This window comes from Schistocerca nitens, chromosome 7 (genome assembly GCF_023898315.1).
Source record: "Schistocerca nitens isolate TAMUIC-IGC-003100 chromosome 7, iqSchNite1.1, whole genome shotgun sequence".
Lineage (NCBI taxonomy): Eukaryota > Metazoa > Arthropoda > Insecta > Orthoptera > Acrididae > Schistocerca > Schistocerca nitens.
In genome coordinates this window covers 524,346,347-524,358,122 of record NC_064620.1, presented here as the reverse complement: position 1 = coordinate 524,358,122, position 11,776 = coordinate 524,346,347, and the positions used below count along the sequence as shown (strand labels likewise).

At 41.0% G+C, this 11,776-nt stretch overlaps 1 protein-coding gene across 1 annotated transcript in view; it reads right to left on the bottom strand.

Moving 5' to 3' along the window:
- Positions 1-588: 588 nt before the first annotated feature.
- The window catches only part of LOC126195734 (testis-specific serine/threonine-protein kinase 4-like), a 263,443-nt gene continuing 252,255 nt past the window's right edge, over positions 589-11,776 (bottom strand). The window contains exons 6-7 of the mRNA XM_049934362.1: positions 800-964; positions 589-705 (exon numbers count right to left, since the gene is read on the bottom strand). Coding sequence (XP_049790319.1) covers positions 589-705; positions 800-964 — 282 coding nt within the window. The remainder of the gene's footprint in view (positions 706-799; positions 965-11,776) is intronic.

Below are 11,776 nucleotides of genomic sequence, written 5' to 3'. Positions count from 1 at the left end.
GCAAGCCGTTCCACAGGACTACATCGAGCATCTCTACGATCGTCTCCACGGGAGAATAGCAGGCTGCATTGCTGCGAAAGGTGGATATACACTGTACTAGTGCCGACATTGTGCATGCTCTGTTGCCTGTGTCTATGTGCCTGTGGTTCTGTCAGTGTGATCATGTGATGTATCTGACCCCAGGAATGTGTCAATAAAGTTTCCCCTTCCTGGGACAATGAATTCACGGTGTTCTTATTTCAATTTCCAGGAGTGTATATAGTTAAAATTTGTACTGGGATATGTTTGCGCAAGAGGCCATAGTTCTCGAATTATTCAAGAAAAACGTACAAAAGTTACTTCCAAACGCGTTTTTCTTGAATAACTCGAAAATCGTGCCCTCCAGCGAAAACGCATCCCAGCAAAAAATTTAACTTCATTAAATTTCCTACAAATAGGCCCAGTTCATTGTTTCTGTAGGACTAATAGTTTGTGCATAGCGAGCGAGAGAATATGAAACTCTTTTGAGTGGTTTTTAAAGCCATTGCGGGTAGCATAAAAGCGATCGGTAGAGTCAGCTGAATCACAGTATATACTGCTCGTATTTGCTCACGTGTGCACCTGTTTTCCGGCGATTTCAGACACCTTGCACCACTCTGCAGTATAAGAAGTTTTCTCTAGATCGATTAGTAACTTAGCAGACTGATCTGACAAAGACATCAAACCCTGGAACACTCAAGGAACGGCTTTACCTAGCTTGCAGAATCAGAACCGCAGACTGACTCTGCCTCCCGTACAACGAGGCGCCTCGGCCGCTCACCTGCTGGGCGGCCGCGTCGTCCGTTCCGGGGGCCATCCAGACGTCTGTGCGGATGTCCGGGATGCGCAGGCGCGTCCTGGCGGGCGACAAGATGCGCGTGATGAGCGACCGCACCGCCGCCGACGCCCGCGGCTGCCGCGGGAACATCACCTTGCTCTGCACTTGCTGCGACAAGCAGAACACCGACGCGTCACTATCTCTCTTCTCACAATCACATGGAAGAACTGAGCTATCCAGGCATGACTCTCGCGACAGCCTCACGGTATCATTTCTTCCAGCATCTGTCTTAAACTTTCCAAATTTCTACCATAAGACTTCTGTGGATTTAAAGAAATAGGAAAAATAGCTCGATCAGTAAAAGCACTGCTCGCAGGAAAGCAAGGTGCCCAGTTCAAGTCCCTATCCGCAAACTGGATGTAATCTTCCTACTATTTTTTAAATTAAATCTGCATACTTAACTGGTATAACTTCAGCATCAATTCCCGGAAAATATTTCCCTCGTATACAATACTTTAACCCAATACGAGGGTCACTCCAAAAGAAATGCACACTATTTTTGTGAAAATACAGGTTTCATTCTGCATGTCTGAAAGTTTTACAGTGTATAGATACATCCTTCCCGCTTGTTTTCAAACATAGTTCAACCAGTTCCCGTGAGTGGCGCCGTCACAGCATGTCTTCAAGACAGCTGCTACGCTTGACGTTCGTCAAAAGCAACGTGCTGTCATATAATTCTTGTGCTGTGAAAACGAGACGGTGGGAAACATCCACAAGAGGTTGAAAAAGGTTTATGGAGATGCTGCTGTCGTTCGCAGTACAATTAGTCGGTGGGCAAGCAGGTTCCTTGATGAAAGCGGGCTCAGCAGTATTGAGGATTGTCCTCGCAGCGGCAGGCCTCGTACTGCACACACTCCAGACAACGTGCAGAGAGTTAACGAATTGGTGACTGTTGACGGACGCATCACAGAGAACGAATTGTCACGCTACGTTGGGTTAGGGGAAGGAAGTGTTTGCAGAATACTGAAAGTGTTGGCGTTAAAAAAGGTTTGTGCCAGATGAGTTCCCAGAATGTTGACAGTGGCTCACAAAGAAACAAGAAAAACGGTATGCAGCGAACTTTTGGAACAGTACGAGAGCGGTGGAGATGAATTTCTTGGAAGAATTGTTACAAGTGATGAAACATGGCTCCATCATTTTTCAGCAGAGACGAAGAGGCAATCAGTGGAGTGGCAACATGAAAATTCACCCAAGAAAAAAAATTCAAAACCACACCTTCTGCTGGAAAAGTTATGGCTACAGTGTTTTTCGATTCCGAAGGACTCTTGTTTGTGGACATCATGCCAAGTGGAATCACCATAAATTCTGATGCATATGTGACGACACTGATGAAATTTCAAGCTCGATTGAGTTGTGTTCGACCACATCGGCAAAAGCATGTTTTGCTGTTGCACGACAATGCACGGCCACATGTCATTCAAAATACCATGGAAGCGATCACAAAACTCGGATGGACAACACTGAAACACCCGCCTTACAGTTCTAGCCTAGCTCCATGTGACTATCATCTCTTTGGGTAACTGAAAGACCCTCTTCGTGGAAGAAGGTTTGAAGATGATGACTCCCTTGTGCACGCTGCCAAGCAGTGACTCCAGCAGGTTGTTCCACAATTTTACCTTGTGGGTATACAGCCGCTGGTTCCAAGATGGCGCAAGGCAGTTGAGAGGGATGGAAATTCTGTTGAGAAATGAAAATTTTGTTCCTAAAGAATATATGTACACACTGTAAAACATTCAAACATATATAATAAAAGATGGATTTTTTTAAAAAAAATAGTGTGCATTTCTTTTGGAGTGACCCTCGTAAATATTAATGAGATCTGACTTGTTTTTTGCGAGACACTCGGAGGTACGAAAGACTTTCGCTGAGCATCGGTGGATATAGTGTACGCTGAACTTGTGTTTAAACAATGCAAAATTACTTTCGATGTATTCATAGCTCACTAATATGATAATCTTCCGTTACAGAGGGTACGCGTGCAGTGAAGATATATACTCCACATCGTATATAAGCTAATACCTGTTCACAAGACGCATTAAGGGGCTCCGGAAAGGCTCAAAATCATGAAAAGTTCAATTGTTACTTTTTTGCGTTTTCTGAATCTGCAGACTATTACCTTTTAATAGATATATAATTTATTCAATTCCGAAGACTACAACTATTTTAAAATTTTTTTTGAAATATGTTCTACATGGGCGTGACCCACTGTGGCACTGTTAAACTGCTGTCAAATGGTGTTATTATTAACGTCCGTGTTCATCAGGTACATTTTAGTGATGTGAGATAAAGTATGTGTTGTGGCTAACCTGTGATGGTTCAATATATATCGCTGGTGTGATTGTCGATTGTTCCATGTTTATTTACTCTGTCGTTATCTCGAAAATATTCGTATTTAATTCTGTTTCTTGAGTCTCTGTTTTGTTGAAGTATAATAATGAGTAAAAGTAAAGTTATTAGAAATCCTCTGAAGGCTTTTAAGAAAAGGAGAAATGTTGGAAAGCCAAAGGTATGTGTTATTACTGTAAACAATAAAGACGATAACCAAGTGAGTGAACCTAACCTCTCAAGTACACCTGCCCGTAGCAGTCAAAGTGGGAAAGAAAATACTTCACAGAAGAAGCTTGGTTCAATGAGTGAAAACTATGAATGTTTTATAGGCGAATCGGATGTGAATGAAATATTTGATATGTCGGTTCTCAAAGGAATTTTTTCAAACTGTGTAAGATGTATTCATTGTAGTGAAGTTGGTCTGGAACTCTCCATAATAAAGCACGTAGCACTTGCTAGTGAAATACAACTGAAATGTGATAAGTGTTCATACATGACCACCTTTTGGAACAGTGTTGCAGTAACTGCAACTGAAGAAAATGGTAGCAAAATCTACGAACACAAGAACGACCGATGCTTGCTTTAGACAAGGAACGCCTTCGGGCTGCAGACAGGGCTGTAAAGAGTCTAGAAATACAAGCAAGAGTAAACAGGAGGAGGAACAAGAGGAAGCTGGAGGAGGAGTTTGCAGAGGATGAAGATAATCCATCCTATGGACCTGGAATGCACTAAAAAGTTAATCCAATCTTTGTCGCTCGATTCCCAAAACTTTTATTTTCTCATACTAATTACATGTTTTCTAAGGATCTTCCAAACATATTTGTTTCAAACTTTCAGTAAATGTTACACAGTACCTTCTGCATAATTTAACACAGCCTTTTTCCAAAAAACTGTATATTTTTGAATATATAAATAAAAAATTCCAAAAAAAATGTTGTGAATTTTCATTACAATTAAAAAAAATCATCTTTAATAACTGAACTAAAATTTTGTAAAATCCCTGTGTTAAGTTGTAGCCCATATTCCAATAAATAATCTGTAAAAAGTTCAACTTCCTACCTCAAATACTTTGTGAGGAAAGATGTAATTTATAAGCGTTATTTTAACATTGCAAGGATAGGGCGTTCCGGAGCCCCTTAATCCCAATAGTCAATCTCAACATATTCAGGATCAGCATGTGTATCGAAGTTCTGTGCAGTTAATTTCTGTGTTATTCTTGCTGTAATATTCGTGCAAAGAAATAATGTACTACCTATCGTTGTCAGCTTGCATAAGTAACGATTCCGCTAAAGACAGAAGTGAGTGGCTGCGCGCCTACATACACCGCCTCCAACGACCATAACGTTGGTATTTGGCGCCGTGCGCGGGAATGCATGTGGGGGCGCCAGCTTCGCTCAATGGAAGCGCCATCTACGGGCGAGGGCTAGCGCCAGGGCGGCCTCTCTCTCTCTTGTGCTTCCGCCGTGCTAGGTGAAGGTTCAGCTCACAGACTTAAGAGAGAATCGTGTCATTATAGGACGACATAGCATATGATCGGACTCTACCTGATCGGACTCTACCTGGAGTTGTGCTCTTCAGTTAATGTCCTCTCACGCTTGTGTAATTGCAGTGTTCGGCTCGCCACCGTTGTAACCACATGTGTGTTGCTGTTGTCACTAAATAAATGAAAATACTACAATAACGTATTCAATTAATTGTGCCCACGTCGGTTATGACTTTAAAATGAGAGTTTGAGAACATGGTAACTGACCAAGAATAGTTAAACGTGTTACTGAGATGAGAAATAATTAAAGAGAAACGGGAGTGTGGTTGATTATTAGTCAAGTAAAGCAACACGATAGCTTGTCGATGAAATTACAGAAGTCCTCCTTGGGACCACATGGACTGCAATGACCAGAAATCGACAAATCAAACCAAAAGGTTCAAATGGTTCAAATGGCTCTAAGCACTATGGGACTTAACATCTGAGGTCATCAGTAACCTGGACTTAGAACTACTTAAACCTAACTAACCCAAGGACATCACATACATGCATGCCAGAGGCAGGATTCGAACCTGCGACCGCAGCAGCAGCGCGGTCCTGGACTGAGGCGACTAGAACCACTTGGCCACAGCGGCAGGCTAAACAAAAGGAACCGTATGTAATTTCTGATCCTCATAGTAATACTAAATAAATGGGATAGTAACGTGAGCCATGACTTAATGAAAGATGTATGTTGATTGACCCTCGAACACAAAGAAAGCTGAAAAATGAGCAGAATATTACGCGAAAGGCAACTTCTCATCACAAATTCTTGGACATTGCAGCGAAATGGCCATCGAAAATAAACTTCGGACAAAGTCGTCCAATTTTAATCAAGAGAACCATGGTAGAGCACCAGATTCCGCACAGTGCTTCTAGCCCCTATTGTCCCAGAAAGACGTATGTCCTTGTAGCTCACTTCACATGGACACGCCTGCTACAACCTTAACCGCCCTAATGCTAAATTTGTCAGTCGGCTAGCGCTTACAAAATACAGCGAATACATGTTCAGCCAAAGACTGTGTTATTCCTAGCTGACGAAACCCACTCGTAGACTGGTTTCGCACCTCTCCAGCGACTTAGATAAATGACACGGAAAACTTTTTCTAATGAATGGCTTTCATACTTCCATGCGTGAGAAAGTTTTAAAACACCACTCACTACACTGCGGGCTGAAACATCCATTCGGGAAACACCCTCGGTGACGAAAACTAAGGTAGTGTTATTTCTAGGGAAAGACACTAGTCGATCAAATCAGAATGTCATTAATGTGATATTAGAACTGGCAATTTACTTCGAAAGCCTTAAATGTAATGTCTCGGACAAGTGTGAACGAGATATTGAACATAAGGCTGCAATTTGTTTCTGTTATGCGACTCACAATACATAACGTGTTGTGTCGGCACTGCAGAAAAGAAACACAAATATAATTCCATAAAATAATGGCTTTTCCAGCTATTTTGTGGGGAGTGGGACAGATAATGCAAGAGAAATAAGAGTTATACGAGCATTTTCTATCACTCAGAACTGATGGACATTGAAATAAATGGTTCAAACATGACTTAATAATAGAGGACAATCGAATACGAAAATTAGCACTACGCTAGACACCTTCATGCAGTATATGGAACAAAATCATCATCTGAATGTCAAGTAGTTGTTGTTGTTGTTGTGGTCTTCAGTCCTGAGACTGGTTTGATGCAGCTCTCCATGCTACTCTATCCTGTGCAAGCTTTTTCATCTCCCAGTACCTACTGCAACCTACATACTTCCGAATCTGCTTAGTGTATTCATCTCTTGGTCTCCTTCTATGATTTGTACCCTCCACGCTGCCCTCCAATACTAAATTGGTGATCCCTTGATGCCTCAGAACATGTCCTACCAACCGATCCCTTCTTCTGGTCAAGTTGTGCCACAAACTTCTCTTTTCCCCAATCCTATTCAATACTTCCTCATTAGTTATGTGATCTACCCATCTAATCTTCAGCATTCTTCTGTAGCACCACATTTCGAAAGCTTCTATTCTCTTCTTGTCCAAACTATTTATCGTCCATGTTTCACTTCCATACATAGCTACACTCCATACAAATACTTTCAGAAATGACTTCCTGACACTTAAATCTACACTCGATGTTAACAAATTTCTCTTCTTCAGAAGAAGTAGTATGGAACCCGAAAACATCGGTTATGCGAAGTACAACTCACTCGTTTCACACATGACATCCTGGAAGTCAGCGATCAAAGCAATCAAGTTGATACAGTATTCCTTAACTTCGCGAAAGCATTTGCCTCATTGCTATAGTAACTGTTACCAACGAAAGAACGTTCATACTGGGTGTCAGATACGAGACTGAATAAAAGTTTTGTTGGTAGAGAGGGTGCAGCATGTTATCTTCGATGCCGGGTCCTCAATGGAAGTCGGCATCCGTACCGCTCATGTTGCACAATAACGTGCTGGAAGACAAATTTAATACTAATATATCACTTCTTGCAGTTAATGCATACTAAACAGTGAAACATTACATTTAAAAAGCTGCTTAAATTAAAAGTCAGTTCTTGACAACATTTCAATGTAGTGCCAACATTGGTAACTTGCGTTAACTGTACAGAAATTTAAAATGATGCATGTCAAAAGCGTAAAAACGAATTAGAAGTCAAGCCAACAAATTGGGTCACGCTTTTCCCGCACCAATAGATGATGGCAGGAACCAACGAAGTGGGACGGTATGCGGTATCTGCCCGAATGGCCAAGCTATGAGCTAGCTGAAACTTGTGGATAACTTCTGAAGGACCTCAGCCGAAGAGTGTTGCAGTCTTGAATAGCCACCTTTAGACCTCGAAGTGGGCAGCATGTTACAATGCACGGAGTCTTAGTCGAGTGTCGTGTTCTGAATTTTTCGCAAAAAATATGTGTTGTTGAAGGTAAGAGAAGGGAAACTTTTGATTTCTAATATTTTGTTTCTTTAAACTTAGTTACTCTGATTATGTGGGCATTTGTGATATATTCTGAATCAGAGATATTAAATGAGGTTATGGTACTTCTCATGGTCATGGAAAATAATTTCAGTATTACCAACATCTGTAGATCATACACACTACTTTTCGTATGAATAGGGACCCTAAATTGAGGCTGTATCGGATCAACATATATTACAGATTCGTTTTTTACTATTCTCTCGCAGGTGGGTAATGATAAGGGTCGTCAGGCTGAAGGTGATATCCGCAAAAGCTATTACTGCGTTCCGACAAGGCAGAAGCATACGTCATGCTGCAGAACTATTTGGGGTGCCCCCTTCACGTCTTCACCGTCGTCTATGATGACGAGCTGAAGAAGAAGTTTGAACAAAGTACGTTTACTATTGAATACAGAAAGCAATTAGAAGAATGAACGCTTAGGTGTTAGATTTGCGTTCGAATTGGATACTGACGTTGTAAGAAAACCTGAAGTCGCATTATGACACTGAGTATAGTACTTTCATTAGAAACAACCAAAGGTGAAGGAAAAGTAACAAGTTCTCTTTTGGAAAGAAATTCAAAACAGACTGGTTGAAAGTAGCGAAAGATGATAGTGCTGAGAGTGGATTCAGATCAACTTGTGTTTATCCGTCGATGAGAATGTTCTCTCCGAACATGATTTTCTTCCCGGTTGCATGACACCAAATGAAAGTGCTGAACATGTTGTGCGGCCAATTATAGTCCTGCTCCTACAACATCAGAAACCGGCACCGAAAACGAGACAGCATCCACGTCATCTTCGGTACCTATCCGTGATCTTCTTTCGAGAAAACAAATCGGCCCCTGTCCATTGAGAAGGAAGGAACGAGCAGTTAACTTAATGTCTCCCGAAACTGATGCTGCAGAAGGGAGAAAACGTGAAGATCGGAAAAAGGAGGAGGAAAAAAAGAGTCATCGTCCTGAGAATGAGAGGAAGATGGTACAATTAGAATATCATAAAAACTGGGAAGCTGGATTCAGTGCCGACGACAAGGAAAGTGGTGATACCATGGAACGTGTCTAGAGGCTGATGGCTTGTGTCTGGTAGACATGTATTTAAAAAATGACATTCAGAAGTACAAACGTTCTCCTGAGACTTACTATACCTCCTTAATAAATATATACATGACAGTTACAAGAAGAAGATACGTTATTGTAACACTGTCCCTATTCACCTAAGTGAGTGTCCCGATATATTTTTACTGACTCGGGTAAACAGGGACATGTGGTACATAACCTTTATTACATTCTGTATGTATCAGATAACAAAATTAATATATCCTGTGTTTTGTTCCTTAAATATTATGGTAAAGAGTGAACGAGAAACTAAAAATAAAACCAGTATTTTAAATTTTCTAGTTTCTGTCACGATTCACCCTTGCTTACCCTCTATTACCCAACAGTAGACATTTAATTCACAGATATGTCCTTTCCAACAAACACAGTTAAGTTACTTTCTTAGTTTCCGAAGACTTAATCAGTCACTGCTTGCTGCCATTGTATCGAATCTTACACACGTTCGCAAATATGTTAGTAGTGCAAAACTTTTTGGGGACAGTTTAAGAAGATATACATAAATAAGAGTTTTTATCGTGAATATCACTCCCATTGCAAAGCTCCAAGTGACTAGAAATAGGTCAGGTGACACTAGTATGTTGTTGCTGTTGTGGTCTTCAGTCCTGAGACTGGTTTGATGAAGCTCTCCACGCTACTCTATCCTGCGCAAGCTTCTTCATCTCCCAGTACCTACTGCAACCTACATCCTTCGGAATCTGCTTGGTGTATTCATCTCTTGGTCTCCCTCTACGATTTTTACCCTCCACGCTGGCCTCCAGTGCTAAATTTGTGATCCGTTGATGCCTCAGAACATGTTCTACCAACCGGACCCTTCTTCTTGTCAAGTTGTGCCACAAACTCCTCTTCTACCCAATTCTATTCAGTACCTCCACATTAGCTATGTGATCTACCCATCGAATCTTCAGCATTCTTCTGTAGCACCACATTTCGAAAGCTTCTATTCTCTTCTTGTCTAAACTATTTATCGTCCATGTTTCACTTCCATAGATGGCTACACTCCATACAAATACTTTCAGAAACGACTTCCTGACACTTAAATCTATACTCGATGTTAACAAATTTCGCTTCTTCAGAAACGCTTTCCTTGCCATTGCCAGTCTACATTTTATATCCTCTCTACTTCGACCATCATCAGTTATGTTACTCCCTAAATAGCAAAACTCCTTTACTACTTTAAGTGTCTCATTTCCTAATCTAATTCCCTCAGCATCACCCGACTTAATTCGACTACATTCCATAATCCTCGTTTTGCTTTTGTTAATGTTCATCTTATATCCTCCCTTCAAGACACTATCCATTCCGTTCAACTGCTCTTCCAAGTCCTTTGCTGTCTCAGACAGAATTACAATGTCATCGGCGAACCTCAAAGTTTTTATTTATTCTCCATGGATTTTAATACCTACTCCGAATTTTTCTTTTGTTTCCTTCACTGTTTGCTCAATATACAGATTGAATAACATCGGGGAGAGGCTACAACACTGTCTCACTCCCTTCCCAACCACTGCTTCCCTTTCATGCCCCTCAACTCTTATAACTGCCGTTTGGTTTCTATACAAATTGTAAATAGTCTTTCGCTCTCTATATTTTATCCCTGCCACCTTCAGAATTTGAAAGGGAGTATTCCAGTGAAAAGCCTTCTCTAAGTCTACAAATGCTAGAAACGTTGGTTTGCCTTTCCTTAATCTAGCTTCTAAGATAAGTCGTAGGGTCAGTATTGCCTCACGTGTTCCAATATTTCTACGGAATGCAAACTGATCTTCCCCAAGGTCGGCTTCTACTAGTTTTGCCATTCGTCTGTAAAGAATTCGTGTTAGTATTTTGCAGCCGTGACTTATTAAAATGATAGTTCGGTAATTTTCACATCTGTCAACACCTGCTTTCTTTGGGATTGGAATTATTATATTCTTCTTCAAGTCTGAGGGTATTTCGCCTGTCTCATACATCTTGCTCAGCAGATGGTACAGTTTTGTCAGGACTGGCTCTCCCGAGGCCGTCAGTAGTTCTAATGGAATGTTGTCTACTCCCGGGGCCTTGTTTCGACTCAGGTCATTCAGTGCTCTGTCAAACTCGTCACGCAGTATCATATCTCCCATTTCATCTTCATCTACATCGTCTTCCATTTCCATAATATTGTCCTCAAGTACATCACCCTTGTATAGACCCTCTATATACTCCTTCCACCTTTCTGCTTTCCCTTCTTTGCTCAGAACTGGGTTTCCATCTGAGCTCTTGATATTCATATAAGTGGTTCTCTTCTCTCCAAAGTTCTCTTTAATTTTCCTGTAGGCAGTATCTATCTTACCCCAAGTGAGATAAGCCTCTACATCCTTATATTTATCTTCTAGCCATCCCTGCTTAGCCATTTTGCACTTCCTGTCGATCTCATTTTTGAGACGTTTGTATTCCTTTTTGCCTGCTTGATTTACTGCATTTTTATATTTTCTCCTTTCATCAATTAAATTCAATATTTCTTCTGTTACCCAAGGATTTCTACTAGCCCTCGTCTTTTTACCTACTTGATCCTCTGCTGCCTTCACTACTTCATCCCTCAAAGCTACCCATTCTTCTTCTACTGTATTTCTTTCCCCCATTCCTGCGATTTGTTCCCTTACGCTCTCCCTGAAACTCTGTACAACCTCTGGTTTAGTCAGTTTATCGAGGTCCCATCTCATTAAATTCCCACCTTTTTGCAGTTTCTTCAGTTTTAATCTACAGTTCATAACCAATAGATTGTGGTCCGAGTCCATATCTGCCCCTGGAAATGTCTTACAATTTTAAACCTGGTTCCTAAATCTCAGTCTTACCATCATATAGTCAATTTGATACCTTTTAGTATCTCCAGGCTCCTTCCATGTATACAACCTTCTTTTATGATTCTTGAACCAAGTGTTAGCTATGATTAAGTTGTGGTCTGTGCAAAATTCTACCAGGTGGCTTCCTCTTTCATCTCTTAGCCCCAATCCATATTTACCTACTACGTTTCCTTCTCTCCCTTTTCC